Raw genomic sequence first — 26,815 nt, 5'->3', positions numbered from 1 at the left:
AAGTAAACAGCTTTAAGTTTGATGACAAAAATGTTCTTTGCATGGGAATAGAATAAATGTGATTAGACATACACCCTAAATGAAACACTACATTCAGAAAGTATTCACTACCTTGAGGATTACATTTGGTCCCTCTATAACTTGTCCCTCAAAGTTTATCATAAAAAACACAGCCGAATCCTACAAGTATAAATTAAAATAGTTATGAAAAAGAAATATTCAGGACCATTAATTTTTCTCAGAATGTCTTGTTTACAAAACATCAATTATCATTAACCTTAACAGCTCCCTCTGTTGTGCAATCAAATAACTGAACACATTTCCATATGCAATCTTATAATCATGATTTCTCAAAATAATTTAATAAAATACTATAAGGCCGATAATGCCGATATCGAATACCAATACTTTTTTTGTGTGTGATTTCTGAGAAGAAAATGGGTCATTTTAGCCATTTATTTTTTATTTTATTACTATTTTTATTATTATTAATAAAACATTTTAATATAAATATTTTATTTTACTATTTTATTGTAACATTTGTAACATTTAGTCACCTTTTAGACATTAAGATGAGTGTCAAAGGGTGGCCTATAATTTACCTGAACTTACCAAACAGAGAAATGAGCCTATTTTAAACGCATTCATGTTTTCACTCTGAAACATGGGAGCAAAAATGAAACAGTATACTGCGTGTGTGTGTTTGTGTGTGTGTGTGTGTGTGTGTGTATGTGTATATATATATATATATATATATATATATATATATATATATATATATATATATATATATATATATATATATATATATATACATATATAACAAGTTTTATTTTTGCACTCCCATTTGCTTCAACAGCAAAAGAAAAGCTGCACTATTACATTTCCACAACTTTCCAAAAAGAGGTAAAAAAAGGAGAGTGGTGGATTACAGCAGTTAGAGGAGTGAAAGGTGCCAATTTTACCATGAATCCATTAGCAGCTGCATCAGAAACCCTACTGTAGCAGCAGTTACTAGTTTTGTAATTATTATTATTGTTATTTGTGCTAGGGTAACATGACACCAAGTATAATGTTATAAATTTACACTATATAAATAAAAAATGAAAAAATACAAGTCAAATAAAATAATGCGAAATAAGGCGGAGATGCGTCATCACAGTCTGTGAAAAGGGTCCATTGGAAATAGTACTAAAACCAAACAGAATAAACTACTCTAATTAACTAAAATTGGTTTGTTTCCTCTTATGTTAGAAATGTGAGATATTTCCTTTGTTCATAAGATAAAGGCTTTTGTTATTGTCCCTTACAACAGTAAACCCTTTGAACCCACAAAATGCCACAGGTAATCCTGTGGAAGCACACTGGCAGTTTGTCATCTGCATTCCTCTCCACTGGCCTGCATCATCATCTGTTCTGCCAGGAATCTTTTGTTCCACAGTTGTTTGAAAACACATCCAGAGCATTCACTCTGTGTGCCATCCACTGTTCCTAGTTATCTGGGCAGTTGTGTTGCAACCAAAAGCATATGGAAAGGGAAGCAAATCTATATAATAATAAAAAAATAAAAAAAATTTAGGGTGAATCCATCACTCTCTTCATACATCTTGGATGCATGTATGCTTGCCCATGTCATGTACACACACTTTGGACACAGATGACTGAACTAAAGTTTATCAGTCAATTGTCAATTGTGATTACTGGCTAAGCCTAAGTATAATGATAATAATAATCATTTTAAAATCATTTTATCGAGATTGCACTTACAAAGAGCAATTTTAAGCCGATGAAATATATCAAAAAGAAATAAAACAAGGATATATATTCACAACAACAATTTCTATTACTTTTTAAACTTGTCTAGCCCTGAAAATCACAATTTCCCTGACATTTCCAGGTTTTCAATGACTGCAGGAACCCTGTTTCAAAACAAATATATTATGAACACCTGCTATCTACCAAAATTCAAACCACAATTACTGTTCAGAGGAAATAAAGTATGCAGTTAGTAGTTAGTAGTTTCACGTTCTGTGAACTGAAACTGCTCAGTGCAATGTGATTGATAGCACACTTGACAAATAAAATAGAACTCAGAGAGACGCAAGCCAATCAAAATATTCGTTTTGGGAGAAGGGGCGGGGCTAATATTGAGCCGCGTTAAGATCGGAAGTCACGCGGTCTTCTGCGCTCATTGTGGCTTTGCGTAGGAGTGGTGAGTATAACTTAATGAAAACATATTGGCCTAGACCTTTTCTGAATAGTTTAGTTTGTTTATGTCGCGTTTAACTTAAATTAGGAGATATAGCGTGCTAGCGTTCTAGTAGTCCTCCCATATGTTAGCTGACTAGCTCTTGCTCGTCAGTCGAGTTAGTATACAACAGCATTCGTTTGTTTGTTTATTTGTGTTGAATGGTACTCTGCTGGTTGGATTGTTTTGCCTTTGTAATGCTGATTTCTTTCAGATCCCCTGCATTGAGGGCGTCGTGAACTTTCTCCCCAGGGTTTATCACTCCGCTTCGCAAGGTGTAACCCAACCCGCCAGGCACCCGCCGAGCCCAGCCTTATCTAGCGGTTCAAACTAAACGGATCAATTTTAAACCAGAAGTTCACCTCTTCTCAGGGCGACTAGCGGTGTGTTTATGTCTTTGTTTTGTGAAAACGGCGAGTACCTGGACGACAGGAGCTACGGATGGGAAAGGTACGTTGATATTGTTGTTACAGATGTATTGTTTTCTCTCGCGCATGCCTATACTCTCGCGTTGGTTGGTTTGTGAAATCAGGTCTGTGTAATGTACTATGCATGTGTAATGTGTATAACGTGTATAATGTGTCATGTATTCTGCACCGATTAAAATGGCGTCCTCTTTCCATTGCTCCTATGCTGTGACGCACTCTGCAGCATGGGGTTGCTCAACTGCGGCCTGTTTGACGTTTCATCCCATTGCCATGCAGCTGCATGCTTAATTATTGCACTTAAATATCTTAGCAATTATATAATCGTCGTTTCTTGTTGGATCTGTTTTGCAATGAACTGCATCATGGTTGCATATGCAATATATGATGGTTATGTTGATGTTTGCAGTCCTTTACAGCATAGTAATGGAGTTGATGGTCTGATATGACTATGACAGGTGTTCACAGGAGATAAGTGGGCATTCATTTAACATCAACCTCGACTTCCCTGTCTTTTGTAGTTGATACCAATTTTTTGGTGTGTGATGCTTGCTGTATTCTGCTCTTAATATCAGTCTCATTTTGTCTTCCATTTCACAGTGCTATAGTGCAGCTGCCAGAACCTATTTGGGGGGAACTTAGTCAACGAGCTCGAAGCCTGGAGCCTCAGTGGCCGTACCCTTTTCATGTCAGAGACAAAGTACTCTTGCAGTTGTTTATGTCATCCCCTCCTCTCCACACAGAAGATATTAATAATTGCCAATTCAAGATCTTCTCGTCTTGCTGATAAACCATACGGGAAGCCAAAATGTCCATCAATGTCAACCGCAGCGTGTCAGACCAGTTCTACCGCTATAAAATGCCCCGTCTGCTTGCTAAGGTGGGTGTTGATTAATGTGGCCCATGCACAGCCTAAGCTAATGTCAAATACCAGTGCCTGTCTGAGAGTACCTGTTTTAATTAGGGCTGTCAATCGATTAAAAATTGTAATCAAATAACATGATATACCAATTAATCGAATATAAAAAAATATTTGCTGAGAAAGACCCTCAAATAACTAATTCATTATATAATGAATAAATGATTAATAATAGGTATATTTAAATAATTATAAATAACATGTATATTATAAATATAATAATTCAGATAATTAAAATGCATTACATTATTGTGGCAGATGAGTGAAGTATTAATAAGACAACACAAAGTGGCTTTAGAAGTCAAAATATTTATTTCTATATTATTGAACATAAGCCCATAGACCTGATCCACAGTAGCGCCATCTTTGATTTTAATGGGAATGACAACAAGGCTGTGAGGGATAGACTTACCATCTCTTCAATGGCATGAATTGTATAAAGCTCCTAGATCACATCTGATTTTCCACAACTCATGTTCTCTGCAGTTTTTTGTATACTGAATGTTCTTTGACAGATATTTTATCAATGTTTTGTCTGCGAAACAATCCAGATTCATTTTAAACTGCAGTACAGCCCATTCATCAGACTGTAAGTCTATCCCTCACAGCCTCATTGTCACTCCCATAAAAAAAATCAAAGATTTTTCCACAGCAATCCATTTTGCAACTGAATTCGTCAATCTGCCCGAGAGAGTTTTTTTTTTTTTTTTTTTTTTAATAAAAGATTTTTCTAAGGACGTGTCAGTGTACACATGAGTCAGGCCGGCGCTTTTGGAGTGTCTCACTTTGGTTGCGTCGCACCACGAGCACAGCATTTTTAGGTCGCTTTGTCAAGTTAAACGTAGTTTGAAACTTGGAAAAACACGTCTTGAGATCCCTGCATTTGGAATTGTGCTACATCCAGCTATGTTTAAATGCAAGAATGCACTCTCATTTTGTGCTGTCGCTGGTGTCAAACAAGCCTGAGTGTGGTTTGTTGTCTGTACATCTGCACGTTAGCTATACAGCTGGATTTTTGCTTACCGCCCCCTACTGAAAATCCGGGGACATGATTAATTACACAAATCTTTTAACACGTTATTTTTTATATATAATTTATTGCACTGGCTTTACACATTAAATTGACTGCTCTAGTTTTAACCATTGGAAAAAGTTTTGTTAATGGTCTTTCACCTATACCTGTAATTATGATTAATTCCCACCAAGGTTTGGGGGCCTAAACCATATTTCTTTTTCTCGCCAGGTGGAAGGCAAAGGGAATGGAATTAAGACGGTCATTGTCAACATGGTTGATGTTGCCAAGGCTCTGAATCGGCCTCCGACATGTGAGCTTTGCATTTAAAGGCCATTTAACCGATTGCCACACTCCAAAGCTTGAGTTGGATTGTGGCAAACTGTTCTCACGATTTTGTACTGTAACATCTGTTTAGATCCCACCAAGTTCTTTGGTTGTGAGTTGGGGGCCCAGACCCAGTTTGATGCCAAGAATGACCGCTACATCGTCAACGGATCTCACGAGGCAAACAAACTGCAAGACATGCTAGATGGATTCATTCGCAAGTTTGTGCTGTGTCCTGAGTGTGACAATCCTGAAACTGATTTGGTAAGTAAACAAGCAATCCTCTAAATTTCAATTTAACATGCACATTAAGTCTTTTATTATTCAATGAGGATAATATACTAAAGCAATATGCCAGCCGAGGCTAATTGAAGTAATTTTAATAATAATAGGAATAAAAATTAGGGTTTGTTGACATTACATCTTCATGGCAACAAAGTTGTAAAAGTGGCTATAACTTAGCACAGAAAAGTTAGTAAGTGATTTTATTACACTAAAATCATGTTTACACATATATTGTTTGTCTTGTGGCTATACTTTTGAAAAAGTTAGTATTTTAACATTAAAAAATTGGCCCCCATTCACCTCCATTGTAAGTGCCTTACTGTAACCCAGATTTGTGCTTTTTTTAAAAGGGACGAGTCAAAATATTTTGCTAATCAATATTATGCTACAAATACTGTCAACTGAGCTTAACTTGTATTGAATCCAGAATATTCCTTTCAACATGGCTCATCTAATCAAAATTTAAGGTTTGAACTAAATATGAACTATACAGTCCCTCTTTTAATACTGACTTGTTCTATAATATTGTAATTTAGAAATGCCTGTCGGTTTGAGTTTTATACTATACATAGAACATCTCACTTAGACCATAACCCATTGATGAACATGCGAGTGCTAGGCAAAGTTGTTGAACTGGATGCCCTTGATGCACTGTTGAACTGGTTGCTCTTTAAGGTTATGTGTTATGTAATGTGCTGAGCATGCAGGTCTCTTTAGGGTCATCTGTATAGCCTGTATGAGCTGAGATTTTTTTTTGCAGGTGCAAAGAGGAAAATGTCTGTCATTAGCTGTTTACATGGCCACCTACAATCTCACATGGCTGTTTATTGTTAAAGTTCAAAACCAATGATGGAGCCATTAACAGAAGGGGCTTTGTCTTTAATTTTTCACCAAAATGTGTTGATTTTAACTGAATATGCACATTGGGTGCATGCATGCTGTTCTCGTGCTTTTGCCACTTCTGATATTTCTCTGCAGTGCAGTCATTCAATACTTCAAGTGATTTTGCATGATCTCTTCTGGCCTGGTTTTTGTCTTATGCTGCAATCTGCCTTACTGTAAAGATCTCCACCATAAATAAGAAGAAACACAAGGGGGAAAGCATACATTTGGCAGAAACAAAATTATCTCCACAGGTTGCAACTTCAGGAAACTAGAGGTTGAGAGATCGTGACAGCTGAAATTTGCCAAACAGCTTTTTAAATGTACAAAAAAAAAAAAAAAATCCTGGGAAGCTGCATTTAAAGCCTGTTTTACTGTAAACAATATGACATTTGTTTCAGATTTTCTTATCTTACCTTTTTTGTAGCACATTAATCCCAAAAAGCAGACCATTGGAAACTCCTGCAAGGCCTGTGGGTACCAAGGCATGTTGGACACCAGACACAAACTGTGCACCTTCATTCTCAAGAATCCACCTGGTAAATACAGGGTTAATGATTGACTGTTTATCATTGGTAAAAAAAAAAAAAAAAAACTTTGAATGTATTCATCTCTCAATTCTGCATCTATTAGTGGAGTAAGACCTGCATAGTGATGCCAGATATATGGTCTTATAAGTGCAATGGTCTGGCCTCACAGCCCAGCGGTCCCAAAATCCATCTGGGCTATCCTTAACCTGGAGAGTTAGTTGGTCCTCTGTTTCTGTTGAGTTCTTGAGCAAAGCACCTAAACCCAAATTGCTCTGGGGTGCTGTCCCTGCAGTAACCCAACCCCAATCCCATATGAAAAAGTAAACCCCTGACTCACTATTAAAGGAATAGTTCACCCCAAAATGAAAATTCTCTCATTTACTCACCCTCATGCCATCCCAGATGTGATCTGCAGAACACAAATGAAGATTTTTAGAAGAATATTTCAGCTCTGTAGCTCCATACAATGCAAGTGAATGGGTGCCAAAAATTTGAAGCTCAAGTCCACATAAGGGCAACATTAAAGTTATCCCGTCGACTCCAGTGTCTTCTAAAGCAATATGATAGGTGTGGATGAGAAACAGATTTTTTTTTACTATAAATTCTCCTCCCTGCTCAATCTCCACTTCAGTTTCACTTTCCCATTCTTCTGTTTTTGGTGATTCACAGTCTTAATGGATATCGCCCCCTACTAGGCAGAGAGGAGAATTTATGATAAAAATGACTTGAATATTGATCTGTTTCTCACCCACATCTGTCGTGTCTGAACACATGGATTTAACCACTGGAGTCATATGGATTACTTTTATGCTCCCTTTATGTGGATTTTGGAGCTTCAAAATTTTGCCACCCATTCACTTGCATTGTGAGGACCTACAGAGCTGAGATATTCTTCTAAAAATCTTCATTTGTGTTCCACTTGAAGAAAGTTGTACACATCTGGGATGCCAAGAGGGTGAGTAAATCATGAGAATTTTCATTTTTGGGTGAACTAACACTGTAAATAAAAATAATTGTGGAGAGAAATCTAATCTATTAATCTACTCTAAAAAGCTTTTGTTTTAGTGTATGTTTGTGAGTAGCATGTTGCAAAAACTTTGATCTTGTGACAAATGGCATGTCAGTTGATGTTCTCGAAGTGTGCTCTTGCTGTTTTGTTAATGTCCTCTCTTATCCTGTTGGAGCAGAGAATGATAGTGGATCTGTGAAAAAGGAGAAAGAAAAGAAAAACCGAAAGAAGGACAAAGAGAATGGCTCAAGTGGTGGAGAGGCTGGGAACCATAATGACATAGACGCCCCTGATGCTGTGGTAAGTGCTGCTTTGAGTGCCTCTTCTACAGTGAAGTTTCAGTCTCACCAGTGTAAGAATATCTGTGTGACAAAACAAAAAGCACACTAAATGGCCAAAAGTTGTGAATCAGAGAATGCCAGGTTATTAGATATGCTAAGACTAGCCGAAGACTTTGGTGTTTTGAGTGCTGGTGTTGAATGTGAGTTTATCATTGTAGGACGGGGATGATGATGATGAAGACTGGGCTGAGGAGACCACAGAAGAGGCCCAGCGCCGCAGGATGGAGGAGATCAGCGAGCACGCCAAAGGCCTCACACTCACCGAAGACTTGGAGAAGTCTCTGGAGGAGAGGGTCAACATATTTTACAGCTTCGTGAAGGTGTTTTTCTGAGCTTACTGGAAAACTTGCAGAAGATAGTTTAGCTTGGAACATTTAAATTTAGCTTATTTACATCAAACAAATCATACTGATCCAGTCCCTGCCTTTGTCTTCCTGTCAATAGCAAAAGAAGGACAGTGGAGCGATTTACTCTGCAGATAAAGAGATTTTGGCAGAGGCTGAGAGGCTGGATGTGAAGGCCATGGGTCCTCTGATCCTGAGCGAGCTGCTCTTTGATGAGAACATTCGAGAACAGATCAAGAAGTACAAGCGTCACTTCCTCAGGGTAAGTCCCCTCTGCTCTTCAAACATCTGAAAACATTTGTTATGGTTTGAAAACATCAATTAAAAACTGTCAATTTGTGTGTTTATTAGTCAAACTGCGACAATTAGATCTTAAGGGCAATGACAAATTTTTGTGGATCTTTAAGTAGCTCTTCCCAAATGGCAAATCTATTCCTGTTGTTAAAATGCATTGCATTTCAATTTATACAAAAAAAGATGTTTACGTTTCTGAGCGATAGATCATCTTTGTCCACAGTTCTGCCACAATAATAAGAAAGCTCAGAAGTATCTGCTGGGTGGATTTGAGTGCCTGGTGAAGCTGCATCAGAGTCAGCTCTTGCCGCGAGTCTCCGTTATACTCAAAGACTTGTATGACGCAGACCTGGTGGAGGAAGATGTCATCCTTGCATGGGCTGAAAAGGTAACCTACCTACACAATACGCTACTATACAGGGCTGGGTAAAAAAATCCAAGTCAAAGATGATGCTACTGTGAACAGGGACTAAAAGCGGTTCAAGGAACTAAAACACTTTTTTTAGCAGAACGTAACCAAAAACCAGAACAAAGTGATTTTCAGTTGTTCTGGATTGAAATCATTATTTTTAAATTGCTCGTTTCTCTTGTGAGATCTGGCAACACTGCAATTGGTATTTCACCCACCCCTTAGCACAGAGTACTGTCGTTTTTAAAAGAATGTTATTAATCATTCTTTTATTTTGTTCTAACTGGTTACCATTTGGAAAGAAGGTTACGGAATTAACGAAACGGAACGAAAAAATACAGTTTTTGCTCAGAGCAAACCGAAAAGATAAACATTTAGTTTGTAGTCGCTGACTGTGAATAAGGTCTGTGAGCACTCAATCAAAACTCTTCTGTGACGCTTGCTGAACTGCTGCTGTTCTAAAGAGAATGTATCGTTTTAGCCCCTGTTCTACAAATCGATGTAAATAGTAAAAATTATCAATGTAAACAATAAGAATGTAATATAATAATATATATGATATTCTAAAACATCAATTTTATTAATAGAATACATGGATTTGTACATTTTTAAAAAGTTAAAATGTGACGATGAAAAATTGACAGTAAAATGTAAAAAAATATTAATATTTTCGGAATGTACTTAGTTATAAGGTCTCCTGTATTTTAGCAAATTTAGCTGGGGGATAATTTATTTTGTATGTAAGCAAAATGAACATTATAACTGAAATTACCCATATGAATCGGAATTGAATGGAGCGTTTGTAAATCGGAATAGAATCAGGAAATCTGTAGCAAGACCCAGCCCTACCACTATACTCTCTAGACTTAAAGGGATAGTTCACCCAAAAATGAAAATTCTTTCATTTACTCGCCCTCATGCCATCCCAGATTTGTATGACTTTCTTCAGCAGAACACAAAATATTTTTAGAAGAATATCTCCGCTCTGTACACCCTCACAACCCTGACCCTGATTACTTCGGTAATCCATAAAACTCCAGTGGTTAAATCCATATTTTCAGAAGTGATATAATATGTGTGAGTGAGAAATGGATCAAAATTTAAGTCCTTTTTTACTCTAAAGTCCATGATATACTTCCGTAGAAGTTCTTTGTAGAGGTAAAAATAAGTTCTAAACAGCCGATTAACGGTATACTGTTTCCAAACACCGGTTTTGGACATTGATGCCATTCAGACACCGGTCACACTGCTGTGGGAGGCATTTAGAAGAATATTTAAATATGAGGATGCTACATGTAAAACCTTAATGTGTTATCAATGACTTTATGCCTCATCCTATGAGTAGAATTCACAAGAGGTCAGTGAAAGCAGCAGTTTTAACCACTCGATGATGATTTAAAGTAATATATGTAGTAGAAAATGTTTAATTTGTCTTAATTATGAATTCATGACGCTTATGCGCTAACATGCTATACGCGGCCATTATATGCGCCGGTTACACTCTGTAATTTATTATAGTGCCCGACTGATATATCGGTAGGCCGATATTAGCCTTTCACCGATATATGGGTATCTGCGTATATTTTACCGATATGCGCCGATATGAAAACATTTTGTCAGAATATATAATGCAGAAAACAATGCTTTAGAATTGGTGTCATGGCGTAGTTTGTCCAGCAGAGCGTGCTCCGACTCTTTACAGAGCTGACGGTGGCTCTGCAGACATGCCGTAGTTGAGCGGTGTCTCGGTAAGTTGCTAACTGGTTTGTGAAATACATACTGGAAACTTAATAAACAATGACCCAATCTTTTTCGCTTTTCAATATAACTAATATAACATTAACCCTGTCCCTGATAACCATGTCACTCATGTCTGTTTGCTGTTAGCCAGCTATCTTACTTTAGACAGATGTGTGAATGGCTTTTGCTGCAGATGGCACATTAGTGAATGGGCACTTGAGAAGATTTGATTCCTTTTTGTAGACTAAAAAAAAAATCACATGACAAGGTCTTGGAAAATGTCTCTTAAGCGAGCGATCGTACAGATGTAGGTACATTTGCACCAGCTCGCTAATAATTCTGCACATCGATTTGTTCATGTTGACTCGTTTTGACGGAGTGAATAACATAAACCGAATTAGCCATCGGCCTCAAGGTTGGTGGAGCTCCAAGGCACACCTACCGATGACGTGGACCAATGGCAGTAAGGTGTTTAGCAGCCAGTCAGATGTTTCTTAAAAGTTCGCCCCAACGAGCTGTTACGAACCACCGAAACGAATGGAAAAAACAAACAAACTCCTTTTCGGCCAGATTTTATTCTAAATGACGTCACACACATTCGTTCTTCGATTTCGTAGAAAGTATATCAAGGCCTTAAATCTCCACTTTCACTTTTATATCTGAAAGTGTGGTGACTGTTTAGTTTCACTTTCACATCTGAAAGTTAAAGTGGAAATTTAGAGTAAAAAAGGACTTTAAATATTGTTCCGTTTCTCACCCACACATCATATAGCTTCTGAAGATTTAAGGAGTAATATGGATTAGTTTTGTTTCCTTTGTGATTTTTGGAGCAACAAAGGTCTGATCTGAGAATGAGCTGAAAATTTTCCAAAAGTCTTTGTTCTGCTGAAGAAAAAGTCATTCACATCTGAGATGGCATGAGTGTGAGTAGATGATGAGAGATTTTTCATTTTTGGGTGAACTATCCCTTTAACCTACTAGAATGACATGAAGACTGCAAGGCCTAGTGCCCAGGTTTGACATTAAGCATCTGATCTAAAAAAAAAAAAAAAAAAGAACTTGTTTACGTTCATTTTAAGCATAACTTACTGTTCAAATTATTTCCAAGTCAGAAAGAGCAGAGCTGCGCTGCCCAGATTGTTCTGTAGATCACACAAATAATTTAACTTGGTGCTGCCCAATGGTTTCACACAGATTTTAATGTGCAATTCAGTTGAGCAGCGCAGTTTCATCCACTTTTTGGAAGATATGACGTTCCATACAGCTAATAACAATAAACTCCTGCATGACTATTGGGAAGTATTACTGTAAATGGTGATTCAACCTACAGATGTGAGAGACTTGTAATAATTGCTCAAACCTTATCGTTCAAACGGCAAACATGTCACGCTTTACATGTATCTGTTGTGGAAAATTCCTGAATTAAGAGGAGAATTGAATCAGATTTTAGATGTGTATCGGATTTGCAATGTTTGAAAGTGGACCAAATCGGATGCAAAAAATATTACATGTTTCTTTGCAGATTACAAGCATGCAGCAAGGTCCAATCTATACTAAATGGCTGTGGTGGAAAAAAACTAATTGGTTGACAGCATAAATGCAGCCAATGTATTTGGCCCCACAGGATGTAGGGTAGATTCAGTTAGTTACCTGTTGCTAGGCAACACTTGAACGGTCATTTAACCTGAATGTCCAAAAGGGGATAGATGGTGAATTTTGTCACTTGCATGCTGCTTGCTAAAGCCCAAGGTCTAATAGCTCACACTGATACCAGCAAGCATTCTTGACTTTCTTCATGAGTTCAAGCCTGTGTCTGATTCAGATTTCGAATGTTTCTACAATAGGTCTCTAAGAAGTACGTCTCCAAAGAGTTGGCTAAGGAGATTCATGCCAAGGCGGAACCCTTCATTAAATGGCTCAAGGAGGCAGAGGAGGAGAGTGAAGGCAGTGAGGAAGAGGAAGACGAAAAGGACAATGTTGAGGTAAATCTCCATCTGTTGTTTGTTACCTCACTTTGGGAAATACTTGGACATGGGTGTGGATGCTAAATCATCCTGTTTATTGACTTTATACTTTGTGTATGCTACCACTTTGGGATCCAACCCGATATCCAGAATTTTCATATTAATTTTAAGATTGTATGATACACAACGTTGATGTTAGTGTCTTGATCAGCATCCTTGTTGAAAGGAGTAGAAATTCACTCTTCTCCCTTTTTCCCCAGGTGGTATATTCCTCTTCTGCCTGTGAGCTGAAAATGGAGACCACAAAAGCTGAAAAGCCAGACCATGAGGAGGATGACATTGACATTGATGCCATTTAAAGATAAAACCAAAAAGCTTAAGTTGCCTCTTGACATATTGCTAAGCTTCTTTTTGTCAGATGCATGCCTTGTCACCTCCTTTGGCCTTCTCTTCAGCTGTTGGCCTGGGTTAGTGCTCTGCTGAAAGTCTTCTCACCAACTCCCTTGATGAATTGTTGCTGTACTTTGGATGCATTAATTTGTTAGAGTATAGAGCATTTAATGCACATGATTTCCCCTTGTATTTTTGCAACTAATAAAGATTTGCCTGTGAATTCCACCTTCTGTCCAGTTGATTCTACTTTTTAAAATCAGTAAGCGTGGGTGTACTGTTGAATTTAAGGTAACAAGTCTTGAAGACCATAACATTTGTGGGTCCTAATAAAGTGCATGGTTCATTTCGCAGCTTATTATAGCCAAAAACCACCATCTTGGAGCGGGAATGTCCATCTGACACTCATGAATTGTTTTTGTGATGTTCAGTGGTGTGAAATCCATACCATACTAATAAATAGAGGTTGTATCAACAACGGCTTCCAGATTTGTAGAGAACGTATTGATTGTTTTGCTCTGGATTTCCATCCATATGTGCAGTTTCATGAACGAAACAAATCTAAGATTCTGTCATGAATTTTGTGAATGTTGGCAAATCCTATGTTACTGAAAGATCTCATTGTAGCAGTCTTATAACTTATACAGTGAAACAAGGTTGCTTTTATAATGTTTAAAAACCCCTGCACCCTTAGTGCTTAAAGTTGTATAGCAGCCAGCCAATCAAAATGAAACTGGTTCATGCTTGTCACACCAGTCCAGACATTGCAGAATCTATACAGTTTATGTTGCAGGTCTCAAGATATGCCAGTTTTCGGTGTATTACTTCAAGGAAAATGGGTTGAGAACACCAATTAAAACAACACAAGGCCAGATATCATTCACCCTGAAACTGAGTTTCCAAACCAGCCATTTATTTTCCTTAAATGTAGCACATTGAAAGTAATGTTTTTGACAGGGTAAATCTGACATTAGTCAGTACAATTCAGATCATGTAAGACTAATCCATTAAAATCATAGAAATACTTAACACGAAGCACAACAATCTCAGCAAACATGTCAATATTGAAAGTCATATTTCCCTCATTACAGAAATAATCCTAACATTCTGCAAGCAACTACAAACTAATTTAGCAACATTTATATCAAAGAGCATAAATATTCATTTTCCCTTTAGGTTTTTGCACTAGTAGAAGACAGATCACAGTGTTGTTTGCCCTACAAAGGGCTTTTTGTTAAATGCTATTTCCAAAAAGTACAAAATACAGTAATGCATGACCTATTCTTACTACTTGATTTAAAACTTAATAGATAAATGAAGATTTTGGCAAACCCTCATTTAAAATACATTTTGAATGGTATTAAATTGTGCAAAATGCAGATAAGCTAAAACATCTTACTACTATAATATTTAATCTCTCCTGATTAGCTTACATTGATCTTAGTGCAACACAGAGGTAGCTTGAAAACTACCTGGTTCGTTTCATTAACTCTTAGTAACATTAATGTGTCAATTTAAACCAAACAACAGCAATTAACTAAAGAAAGTGATGACTGAGAATAGGCAACAAATCTGAAAGCCAACTGCTACTAACATTCCTTGATATTTTCATCCTTAAACTTTTTTGTTACACATTTACTCACCCTCATTCCATCCCGGATGTGTATGACTTTCTTCTGCAGAAACAGATCAATATTTGTCCTTTTTTTACTCTAAATATCCACTTTCACTTTTACATCTAAAAGTCACATGTAATGCCTGTTTAGTTTCACTGAAAAGTGAAAGTTAAAGTGGAGATTTAGAGTAAGAAAAAAAAAGACAAGTATTGTTCTGTTTATCACTCACACCTATTATATCGCTTCTGAAGATATAGATTTAACCACTGGAGTTGTATGGATTACTTTTATGTTTCCTTTATTTGATTTTTGGAGCTACAAAGGTCTGATCACCATTCACTTGCATTGTATGGACCTACAGAGCTGAGATACTCTTCTAAATATCTTCATTTATGTTCTGCAGAAGAAAAAAAGTCATACACATCTTGGATGGCATGACGGTGAGTAAATGATCAGAGAATTTTCATTTTTGAGTGAACTATCCCTTTAATGCAGAAAAAAAGAGCAAATGTCTCTCTTGTTAATAAAATATCAGATTGCAATTTAAAGAAAAAGCATGGGGATGCTAAAATTTTCTTTTTTTTTTTTTTTTCATCAAATACTAAATATTAGGTGACAAGAATAAAGTTATCCTGGACGGCTTTACAGAAGAGGGCACTATTGGTTTAGTCAGCTAAGATTTTGATGATTGCACTACCTCTGGCCAACTGTAGCATCTTTCCCCATATTGCTTTTGGTATATTCGGCTTTGGCATGGTACCATGGATATTGATCACCTTTTTAATACAAGTGACCATGCTGACTCTTTAAAATCTTAACTGCCAAGTATTATCAGAATTTAGTCAAATAAGATCAGTGGCACTGGAGAAAAAAAAATCAGTGCTACATGCTTTGAAAACCTCACATGAAAAAAGGGACCACAACATTTATGTTTGCTAAGAAAGGCTGCATCTTCATTATAGGTGTTAACTGATCCTACAGTAAGGGCTGTGTTATCTCACTATTGGAGAGATGCAAAGGGGGTAGCTGCCTTTGTGTCACCTGTTGCACAAAGATGAAGAGGAAACCAATAACAAGAACAGTGCCAAGGATGGACCCCACAGCCCATGCATAGGAAGGCTCTTTGGGCACCGGTGGGACCACTGGCTTTGGGGTTGAAGTCTCCACTAAGAGATCCTGCACACTTGCCAAAGAACCATTGTTGGCCAAGGGCTTGAGACCAAGAATGTTACACATGAGAGGGTAGAGGTCAACAGAGCGCATGGAGGCCTTGATATAGTCACGACGGAAAGCTGGTCCACGGGCAACAAACACAGGGTGCATGCTGCGAAGGCTGTTGTTATAACCATGGTTTCCCACTGCAAATAATCAAGCACATAACCATTATAAAGATATCTCAGTCAAGTGATGAAGATATTTTTCTTTGACCCAAAGAATATAAAAATTGACAGGGCAAATAGTCACAGATTGAAGAGGCGTTAAAGAGATAATTCACCGAAAAAAATTAAAATGATATCATCTGTGACTTTATTTCATCTATCAACAAACATTTAAACATTTTAGCCTCAGTCACCACTCACTTTAATTGATTGCATTGTTTTCCCCATAAGTGAATGGTGACTGAGGTTAACATTCTGCCAAACATTTCCTATCATGTTCCACAGAAGAAAGTAAGTCACAGGTTTGGAACAACCTAAGTTGTCAAAGTAAATGACAACATTTTTGAGTGAACTATCTCTTTAAGCGTCATATTTGAGTCACATCCCTGGTATTTTAAACTGAACTCAAAAAAATAATTTTAGGATTTACGCATTTCAAATTCAAGATTCCATCAAAATGAATTGAGTAATATTTAATTAAATAAAATATTTTCATTTTATTTAGTTAAACATTACACAATTTAATTTGATGTAATTTATGAATATCTATTTGAAATGCGTAAATCTTAAAAATAGGCTATATTTTTTTTGAGTGCTAAAAATGTAGCATACATGCTATTTTACAATGCACTACATAAATTATGTATGAATACTGTAACGCACACATAAAGGATCCATTTCTGTTCTGCATGACTGTCCATCCTTCTTTGACCTCTATGATAAGAGGCATTATTCTGACATTGTGTCTGTAGTGGTAATGCTCTGGGATCTCCTCCTTTTTATATACAAACATGTTAGGGTTTGCATTCTTCAACAAACTGTAGACCTCTTCAAGTTTGCCTAGGACAAGGAAAGGATAACACTCAACCAACAAATATTGCAATACAATTAGAAAACATTACTTTTACAAGTGCAATACACAATTCCATTGTAAAAGAATATTTTATAATCATTCTTACCTTCTTTAGGCAAAATACCAACTACAGGGCTCTTGTCTATCCATGTGTAAAGATCACGGCTGACGTAGGTGTCCAGCTCAATGATCTTATCATGTGACAACTGTGTCATTCCATGATCACTTGTAACAATGAGATTGATTTTCTCATAAAGGCCAGCTGCTTTGAGCTGTTCCCTGAGAAACCCCAACTTCTCATCAATGTCTGCTATGACCGCATCCATCAGTGGGTTCTCTGGTCCCAAATGATGCCCACTTTCATCTGGCTCCTCCCAGTATAAGACCCCAAAATTTATTGCCTCTGGCCCTAAGAACCAGTCAATGAGTTTCTCAACTCTGGCCTCAAAGGCCATTGATGCATTATAGATCAAGTAATGTGTTGGGTATGTTCCACCAATTGCTACATCTGATCCAGGCCACATGGCAGCCCCGCTCTTCCGCCCAGCCTTTTGATTGGTCACCCACAAGGGCACAGCCTCCTCCCACCACCACGCATCATACACTTCTGGCCCCTCCATGGAAAAGGACCGGTTACGAATTGGGTCATACATTTCGTTAGCAACAATGCCATGGGTTTCAGCGTGTAAACCTGTCACTAAGGTGTAGTGGTCAGGGTAGGTCTTGGTGATGTAGGTGTTCTCCACTTGATCCACCTGCACACCCTCATCCATCAGGGCACGAAAATTTGGTGTGGGCACTCGATTCACGTAATCCCAGCGGAAGCCATCAAAGGACACCAGTAGAAGCTTGCTTTGCTCTTCCAGCTGAGAACTACATGGCCATAACAGTACTAAGAGGCAACTCAGAAAGCAGCTCCTAATCACTAAGAGGTTTGGCATGATGGCAAGATATTTTACTAAAGGGGGACCTAAAAAACAACAACAACAACAAAGCAAACAAACAAAGAAATTCATTGTAAGCATAAGCTGGAGGGAAAAGAAGGTTTTGACCATGTACTGAAGCATGTTAAACAAGCTAAAAACTGAATTCCTTAACCAGTTGAATTGAATGACTTATTTAGTGTGATATGATTTGCTGCTTACCAACTTATACTATATATAGAAATGTAAGATATATAAATACTCTTAACTCTGACTTGGGTAGTGCAGTGTTCTGATATTCAGGACTTTTATGCTGTTTTTTTTTTTTCTCTACATTTCTAATTGATTTTCTTCTTTCATATAAAATATGGTCATTTAGGGCTCAATTAATGATTTTTTTTTTCTTGACGAGCAGACTCCGGAGAATGAAATAATCGAACGGTTGAAAACTCATCTTGATTTTACAGTAAACCCCAAGTTAACTATTTTACACAGGGGAATGCAACATACGATCTAAATGGAAATTTTAGATTAAGATGGGTAGCCTACATTACTCAGCTGAAAATAAAAATGGAGATAAACTAGAAATCAGCTTATCCCCTTTGTTATTTTACAAAAGTCTTCACTAAAATGCAACCGATCGCTCATTGTTTCTCGGTAATATTTCAAAGCTATTGCTTGTATGTATGCATGTATGTATTTTATTTTGCCAGGATTTCATTCTCAGCCATGGCAGTGCAGCCTACCTTCAGTGCGCCTGCTCAGTTAACAGGTGCAATTCGCTTATACACAATGTAACAACTAACTGGATACATCTCAGACTATAAACGCAGCGACCGATTTAAAACCGCGCACAAATCAAATGTGACCATTTTAAAGTGCGTCAGTGAAAATGGAACATGATGACATCATACACAATGCAGCGCACATCAGTCTGAAATGCTGCTCGCTCGTTTGCAGGTGCTTTTTTTAATCTACTAAGTAATTCCTAAAACCATATGCTATATCATATGCTAACCGACATACATCAGTTGACCCGCGGACTTCAACGGTACCTACTGTTAACGAAAGGAACAATGTACAGCACAAGTTAGCGCAGTGCATGGGTTATGACAACCGTCAATGTCTTTGCGTTACATCATGAAAATGCCCTTGAAATTATGAGCCTTCACAGTTAAAACGGTCGCATGTAAAACAAATACACCCCAGAGTGCGCGTGCAAATGATCGTTCAGCTTACCTCTGTGGACGGTATTTGGCTCTGCAAAAAAATAAACGAGGGTCGATCACAGGAAGTCCCGCCTATTTCTCTCTCTCTCTAAAAAAAAAAAAAAAAAAAAAAAGGCAATTATTAAAAGGCGCTTAACACAATAAACATATATATTTATTTTATTTTTCATTAAACTGATTGTTAGTATAGTAAGCCTTCTAGATAATAATGTAGCTGATGTTATAAGGCTACTTATAGTCGTAAATGTGTAGAAAGCTTTGTTAGCGCTGTATAGGCTTCAATATTTTACTATATTAGCATTTTGTTTACTGTAGCAGTAGGCTCATTTTTTGTCTGCTGTTTAGATAATACCTTTCAAAATCAAATTATTGATCCGTATTCTGCTGCCTGTCCGTGAAGTGAAAGTGTAAGGAGCCGTTCACACCGAACCCGTTGTGTGTGTGTGTGTGTGTGTGTGAACAGGTATTCCCTACCTTGGATAGTAAAACCCACAAGGATAGTAAAACCTGAAATGTTTGACGCTGTGGGGACAATCAGTTGGTCCCCACGAGGAAAACAGCTTATAAATCATACTAAATGATGTTTTTTTTGAAAATGTAAAAATGCAGAAAGTTTTCTGTGAGGGGTTTGGTTTAGGGGTAGGGGATAGAATATAAAGTTTGTACAGTATAAAAACAATTATGTCTATGGAGAGTCCTCATAAAACATAAAACCCAACGTGTGTGTGTACGTGTGTGTGTGTGTGTGTGAGAGAGAGAGAGAGAGAGAGTGTGTGTGTGTGAGAGAGAGAGAGAGAGAGTGTGTGTGTGAGAGAGAGAGAGAGAGTGTGTGTGTGTGAGAGAGAGAGACAGAGAGAGAGAGTGTGTGTGAGAGAGAGAGAGAGAGAGAACGAGAGAGAGTGTGTGTGTGTGTGTGAGAGAGAGAGAGAGAGAGAGAGAGAGAGAAAGAGAGTGTGTGAGTGTGTGTATGTGTGTGTGTGAGAGAGAGAGACAGAGAGAGAGAGAGAGTGTGTGTGTGTGTGTGTGTGTGTGAGTGAGAGAGAGAGAGAGAGAGAGAGATGTGTGTGTGTGTGTGTGTGAGTGAGAGAGAGAGAGAGAGAGAGAGAGCGTGTGTGTGAGTGTGTGTGTGTGTGTTTGTGTGTGTGTGAGTGTGTTTGTGTGTGTGTGTGTGTGTGTGTGTGTCTGAGAGAGAGAGAGAGAGTGTGTGTGTTTGTGTGTGTGTGTGTGTGTGAGAGAGAGAGAGAGAGAGAGTGTGTTTGTGTGTGTGTGTGTCTGAGAGAGAGAGAGAGTGTGTGTGTGTGTGTGTGTGTGTGTGTGTGTGTAGAGAGAGAGAGAGAGAGAGAGAGAGAGAGAGAGAGAGTGTACAGGTTTAACCTCCGTTGTGGGGACCAAATGTCCCCACAAGGATAGTAAAACCTGAGATCATTAACATTGTGGGGACCAGCTAGCGGTCCCCACAAGGGAAATGGCATATTAAATTATGTTTTTTTGAAAATGTAAAAATGCAAAAAGGTTTCTGTGAGGGTTAGGTTTAGGGGTAGGGCTAGGGGATAGAATCTATAGTTTGTAGAGTATAAAAATCATTATGTCTATGGAGAGTCCTCATAAGGATAGCTAAACCAACATGAGTGTGTGTGTGTGTGTGTGTGTGTGAGAGAGAGAGAGAGAGAGTGAGAGAGACCACTGTCAAATTACAGTTTTTTTCGATCGTTATGACAATTTTTTCAATACTTTTAACAATTTTCCTAAACTCTTAACACAGTTAGCACAACATCCATCTGTGTAGGCTATACAATTAACACATTTCTTGTTGCTTTGTCACAAAATGCATACAGTTAATACAAATTTAAAATGCTTGAACTTCTTTTACACACAAGCTAAACCAAGACCAAAACAATGGATTTTTACTGCCAAATTTACAAATGTGTTCACACTGTATATCAGAACAGATAACATCATGTTCTAAACCTAACTTATAGGCTAAAGTCAAAGTGAACAGCTGTTCATATTGTGAATTGAAACACAAATATATCCCCTGTATTTTATTCCATTGCTACTGAGAAACAGCTGATTGAAGTTATGCAAATAAATCACAGCTGATTCCCATCTAGGAATCACACTCAGGTGTTGAGGTTCTTTCAATCGCATGACCATATTGTATACAGTAAAAGAGGACCTCTTTGGGCTGATCTTGTGTGGAAAAGGAACAATATAGAGCAACGCAAAGAAAGTAAGAAAAATGCCTGCACGAGGGAGAGGAAGACGAGTACCAGGACAAGGGAGAGAAAGACAAGTACCAGGACAAGGGAGAGGAAGACAAGTACCAGGACAAGGGAGAGGAAGACAAGTACCAGGACAAGGGAGAGGAAGACAAGTACCAGGACAAGGGAGAGGAGTGGGACAAGGGCAAGGGAGAGGAATGCCTGGATGAGGACAAGGTAGAGGGAGAGGAGTTAGAATGCGTGGTGGCGCTCAAAGACGGGCCAGAGCTAGGGTAACTGATGAAATAAGAGCTTCTATCATAGACCATGTCATAAACCACAGGCTATCATACAGAGAGGCTGGTGAACGAGTACAGCCAAATCTCAGCCGGGACACAGTGGCATCCATTGTCCGGATTTTTTGAGAAACCAACAGGTAGGATATTGTATAAGGGTTTCTCCTTACTGCAAAGTGTAAATAATTTTACCATGTATTACAGTGACTGTATGCCTCCGGTCTCATATATGTAACTGTATTTTGTCTCTGTAAGGATTCAACATCTACCTCCCTCAGGGGGCAGAGGAAAGCTCCTAAATGTAGAACTTGAACTTGCTATTGTCAACATGGTTATTGCTGACAATGAAATAAAACTGAAGGACATTCAGTCCTGAGTTGTAGAGGACAACCTTGTCTTTGGGAACATTCCAGCAATCAACATAACATCCATTTCTCGGACTCTAACTAAACACAGATTCTGAATGAAACAACTATACAAAGTTCCTTTTGAAAGGAACGGTGAGCACATCAAAGTACTCCGTCGCCAATACGTCCAGGTAAGGTTATGCAATACAATCATTACTGTACTATACATAGTGTGTTTTGCAGTAAACTACTCTATAAATCTGGAGTACAGCAGAACATACAGTAAGTATACAGCAAAGCATTTACACACACTGTGTCTGATTACTTTCAGAGAGTCATGGATTTGGAGGCCAATCAAGTCCCACATGAAATGATCTACATTGACGAGGCTGGCTTCGATTTGGCGAAAAGGCATCGGCGCGAAAGAAACATAATTGGCAAAAGGGCCACAGTTACCGTGCCAGGCCAGAGAGGAGCCAACATCACCATGTGCGCCGCAATCTCCAACAACGGTGCACTCCTGCATAAATGTGAGATTGGCCCCTACAACACCGACCACCTTCTCCTGTTTTTAGAAGACCTGCATGAAAGACTGGTGCCAGAGCTAGAAAGGGGACAGGTGGGAGACCACTTGCCAATATATGTGATCACATGGAACAATGTGGCATTCCACCATTCCCGTGCAGTCACAGCCTGGTTTGACGCCCATCCGAGGATGATGTCCCTTTTCCTTGCCCCTTACTCAACCCCATTGAGGAGTTTTTCTTAGCCTGGAGATGGAAGGTTTTTGACCATCGTCCACAGGACCAAATGTCCCTCCTGGATGCAATGGATGCTGCATGCCAAGGCATCACAGCTGAACACTGAAAAAAAGATTTTTCCAAAGATGCCTTGCCAGAGAAGATATCAGGTGTGATGTGGATGAGAACATGTGGCCAAATGCAGAAGACCGGGCAGATTAGAAGATGACTTTTTTTTTTAATTATTCTGCTGTGGCTTTTTCTGTTTATATATTTTGTATTTTCACATAATAAATGGCAGCTATATTACATATTTTTGTTATCTTGCAGTAATTTCCTGTTGCTAATAAAGTCTTTACTGCAGCAATTCTGTCTTCTTTTTTTTTTTTTTTTTTTTTTCATAAACCGTACATTCTATAAAGCTACTCTGAGATGGGTCATTCATTTTATTTATTGAATTTCTGCAGCAAAAGAAACAAAATGCATGCATTTACTAAACCCAACAAAACAAAAATGTAGAGAGGCTTCAAAAGAAACAATCTATGATCAATACAATATACTGTCTATTGTATGAGGGCAGACCTGACACATATAAAATAATGCAGTTTCTGTAATTCCATCTGATGTTAGTGTTATTATGACATTATGCTATGATTGACTAAATGTTCCTGTTGGAAGAGAACACGTGTTAGTGTTTTGGAATAATTGTTTGATTTTGAGACATGTTTGCAGTGTTTTGGTAGACATAGTGTATTGTGTTAGTGTATTATTGTATTTTGAAAATTAGTGTTGGAGTTTAGTTTACAATGTGTGATTTTGAGCATGAAATTAACCGTTTTGCCAATTGTGTGTTGTAGGTAAGTTGGAGCGTTAAGAGTTTAGGAAAATTGTTAAAAGTATTGAAAAAATGGTCATAGCGATTGTAAAAAACTGTAATGTGTTCCTAAAGAAAATTCAACACCATAGTACAGACCAAGGGCCCAGCAACCTGTCCAAACTAAACCCAACATACAAATGGTCCCCAAAATATGAGACTGAATTCCTTAGTGCATTTAGCTCCAAAGAAATGTCCAACCAAATCAATAGATTTCAAATAACACAGTTTATGGCTAACAAGATTGATGGAAATTCCACAGTACAACAAATAAATGATATTTATCAAAGGTGCTCAATCAAAGCAAACCTACTCCGTACAAACAAGAAAACTAAACTAAAAACATTTGATAAAGAATGTAAAATTAAAAGAAAACTACTCAGACAGCTCTCTAACCAAAAACACAGAGAGACACACAAAGCTGGAACCAGACAAAATAATTATGAAGCACTCAGGGATTATAAAAATACAATACGCCACAAAAAGCAACAACACCTAAACCACACTCTTTTACTCAATTAATAATAATCAGTTCTGGGAAAAATGGAACAGTCTGAATAAACAACATAGCCAGGACATAGCCATACAAAACGGAGAATTATGGAAAGGCTATTTAAAAAACTTATTCAAAGAAATTTCTCAGACAAGCTGACAAGAAAAACAAGACAAGCTGAGTCAATTGGAATCTACAATAAAAAATATCCAAAACCCTTTAGACTATCAGATTAGCAGAGAAGAACTGACAGATGCACTTAAGAAACTAAAACCCAGAAAGGCATGTGGTTTAGACAACATTAGCACAGAAATGCTGAAGCACAGCCCTGCAGTAATGCAGGAGGCCTTGTTAAAACTGTTCAGTCTGGTTCTGAGAACTGGCTACTTTCCAGATACCTGGAGTATGGGCTTAATACACCCATTATATAAGAGTGGAGACAAATTCGACCCAATAACTACCGAGGCATTTGTGTGAACAGTAATCTGGGGAAGACTTTCTGCTGTATCCTGAACACCCGGATACGGGCCTTCCTTACCAAGCACAATGGCTTGAGAAAGAGTCAGATTGGATTCCTACACTGTAAAAAAATGCTGTAAATTTACAGCCAAATTCCTACAGCAATCTACTGTGATTCTTAAATATAGTAGTTTGCTGTTAAAAATGTTGCATTCTGGGAGATCAAGAGCAGGCTCACTGTGAATTGACTAGTTTTACGGTAAATAGCTGTTCTGTACAAGGCATTAGGAGAAAATGAACGTTTAAAATCATGATATCATCTTGGTGAAAGCTGTAGTGACATTTTGAAACTATCTATATTGCTGTTTTGCTGCCTGCCCCGATCCTTTGCCTGTCTCTGATATTGTTGGTTGCCCTGGTTATTTTACCCATGCCTGTTTGTACTCTACACTTGTTGTGTTAATAAATCGCACATGGATCCCACTCAGCCTGAGTCAGTGTTACAATATTAAATGTACAATTTTGCCAGGATTGAACAGTGACAGTCAAAAAAAACAACAACAACCTGTACACAGTAAAATAACAGTATAGCAGTGCATTGTGGGTTATAATGGTGAAATACCCATAAGCCTTTGCGCTTGAATAAGTATGTATGCTTTGGCAATGCATTGGAGCTACAAAAATTGTAATAATAATAATAATAATAATAATAATAAAAACATGTACAAAAGTGTTTATTCAGACTTAATAGAGGTCTTAGTTGAATTAGTGTTGTTGTTTTGTTATCAGTAGTTGTGTTTGTTTGAAGTCACCATTACGGTGATTAGTGTTCTCCCGAGCTGGCACCTTGGACCTTCTTTATTATGTTGTGTTCTTCCAGCCAGTCAATTTGTGTTTAAGTGAAACAAGTTGTTGCACTGTGCTACTTGGAAGATAAAACTTAAGGTCAGCCTGAATGTCTGATCCTACCTTACAAATGGCACTATATGTGGCAATAGTGATGCATTACATATAAAAACATAAAAGCAAAAACAATAAAGGATATTTCAGCAAAACGATATCAGCAAACTGAGTGTTTGATGTGTTTGATGAACTTATAGCAAAACTCAAGTTTGATGAAGTTACAGCATAAATCAAGTTGTTATCAAGACACACAGATATCACCTCTCGGCATACAAAACGCAACAATGGTGACAATTAACAAACATACTTTTACGTAAAAAGGTAAAAGCTGAACATCAAAAACATCAAAATAAACCAGTAAATAGTAAAAAAATATCTAAGTAAATGCTTCATGCCGCAGTGCATGCTGGGAACATAGCTGTTAATTTCAACAACAGTAGATAGTATGTAATTTGACTGCTATATGCTGCTAAATTACAGTTGTATACTGTAGCTGTAAAAACAGGATCTAGCTGTTAATTTCAACAACAGCAAGACACCGTTAATTTTACAGAAACATGCTGGCAACCCTGCTGCCAGTTCTTTACTGTTTTTTGACGTGAAAGTCTTTAACAGTGTACCAAACCACCGCACCACCGACCACATTCACACGCTACAAACAATAGTCAACCAGCACATTCATCAAAAAAGCAAAGGCAAAATTTATGCATGCTTTGTTGATTTAAAAAAAAAGCATTTGATTCCATTTGGCATGATGGTCTATAATATAAAATTCTACAATCCGGCATTGGGGGTAAAATGTACAACACTATCAAATCTATGTATTCGGACACAGGTGCGGAGTTAAAACTGGCAATAAAAGATCAGAATTCTTCACTTAAGGGCATGGAGTGAGACAGGGCTGCAGTCTGAGTCTAACTCTGTTCAACTTTTACATTAATGAGTTAGCAGTGCTACTGGAACAATCTGCAACACCCGGTCTTACTCTAAATAATTCTGAAGTTAAATTTCTTCTCTATGCAGATGATCTGGTGCTGCTGTCAGCTACTGCACAAGGGCTACAGCAGCACCTGAACCTGCTGGAGAACTATTGTCAGAACTGGGCCCTGAAAAAAACTAAAATTATGATCTTCCAGAAAAAAGCCAGATTACAGGAAACCAGATACACATTCACTCTGGGAAACACTGCAATAGAACACACCCTACACTACAACTACCTCGGTCTAAAAATCAGTGCTTCAGGGGGTTTTGGTCTGGCAGTGAATGCACTAAAAGAGAAAGCTAGAAGAGCATTCTATGCTATTAAGGGCAAATTTACCCAAATAGACATTCCCATAGCAATTTGGGGTAAAACCTTTGATAGTATTATTGTGCCTATTGCTC

General features: G+C 37.9%; 2 protein-coding genes across 2 annotated transcripts; one reads left to right on the top strand and one right to left on the bottom strand.

Annotated features, from left to right (window-relative positions):
• Nucleotides 1-2,130: 2,130 nt before the first annotated feature.
• On the top strand, nt 2,131-13,347 carry LOC127416536 (eukaryotic translation initiation factor 5-like). The gene is made up of 12 exons (XM_051655984.1): nt 2,131-2,212; nt 2,463-2,698; nt 3,274-3,553; nt 4,836-4,917; nt 5,023-5,195; nt 6,526-6,637; nt 7,816-7,937; nt 8,137-8,298; nt 8,423-8,584; nt 8,840-9,004; nt 12,610-12,747; nt 12,990-13,347. The coding sequence occupies exons 3-12, from the start codon at nt 3,482-3,484 to the stop codon at nt 13,086-13,088; spliced, it is 1,287 nt and encodes a 428-aa protein (XP_051511944.1). The 5' UTR covers nt 2,131-2,212; nt 2,463-2,698; nt 3,274-3,481; the 3' UTR covers nt 13,089-13,347.
• Nucleotides 13,348-14,011: 664 nt separating this feature from the next.
• LOC127416534 (ectonucleotide pyrophosphatase/phosphodiesterase family member 5-like) lies at nt 14,012-19,192 on the bottom strand. The gene is made up of 4 exons (XM_051655980.1): nt 19,130-19,192; nt 17,074-17,937; nt 16,778-16,954; nt 14,012-16,093 (listed from the first exon to the last, which is right to left on the bottom strand). The coding sequence occupies exons 2-4, from the start codon at nt 17,906-17,908 to the stop codon at nt 15,711-15,713; spliced, it is 1,395 nt and encodes a 464-aa protein (XP_051511940.1). The 5' UTR covers nt 17,909-17,937; nt 19,130-19,192; the 3' UTR covers nt 14,012-15,710.
• Nucleotides 19,193-26,815: the final 7,623 nt, after the last annotated feature.

The sequence above is a fragment of the Myxocyprinus asiaticus genome, chromosome 25, assembly GCF_019703515.2.
Source record: "Myxocyprinus asiaticus isolate MX2 ecotype Aquarium Trade chromosome 25, UBuf_Myxa_2, whole genome shotgun sequence".
NCBI classification, from domain to species: Eukaryota; Metazoa; Chordata; class Actinopteri; order Cypriniformes; family Catostomidae; genus Myxocyprinus; species Myxocyprinus asiaticus.
This window is presented reverse-complemented; position numbering and strand designations above follow the sequence as displayed.

What these genes read in the sequence shown, in the direction of transcription:
- LOC127416534 (XM_051655980.1), bottom strand. Translation starts at nt 17,908, where the DNA reads ATGCCAAACCTCTTAGTGATTAGGAGCTGCTTTCTGAGTTGCCTCTTA. An exon ending in TGGTATTTTGCCTAAAGAAG is followed by an intron (nt 16,955 to 17,073) that starts GTAAGAATGATT and finishes TCCTTGTCCTAG; the next exon opens with GCAAACTTGAAGAGGTCTAC. An exon ending in CAGAAATGGATCCTTTATGT is followed by an intron (nt 16,094 to 16,777) that starts GTGCGTTACAGT and finishes GATTATTTGCAG; the next exon opens with TGGGAAACCATGGTTATAAC.
- LOC127416536 (XM_051655984.1), top strand. Translation starts at nt 3,482, where the DNA reads ATGTCCATCAATGTCAACCGCAGCGTGTCAGACCAGTTCTACCGCTAT. An exon ending in ACAATCCTGAAACTGATTTG is followed by an intron (nt 5,196 to 6,525) that starts GTAAGTAAACAA and finishes CCTTTTTTGTAG; the next exon opens with CACATTAATCCCAAAAAGCA. An exon ending in ACAAGCGTCACTTCCTCAGG is followed by an intron (nt 8,585 to 8,839) that starts GTAAGTCCCCTC and finishes CTTTGTCCACAG; the next exon opens with TTCTGCCACAATAATAAGAA.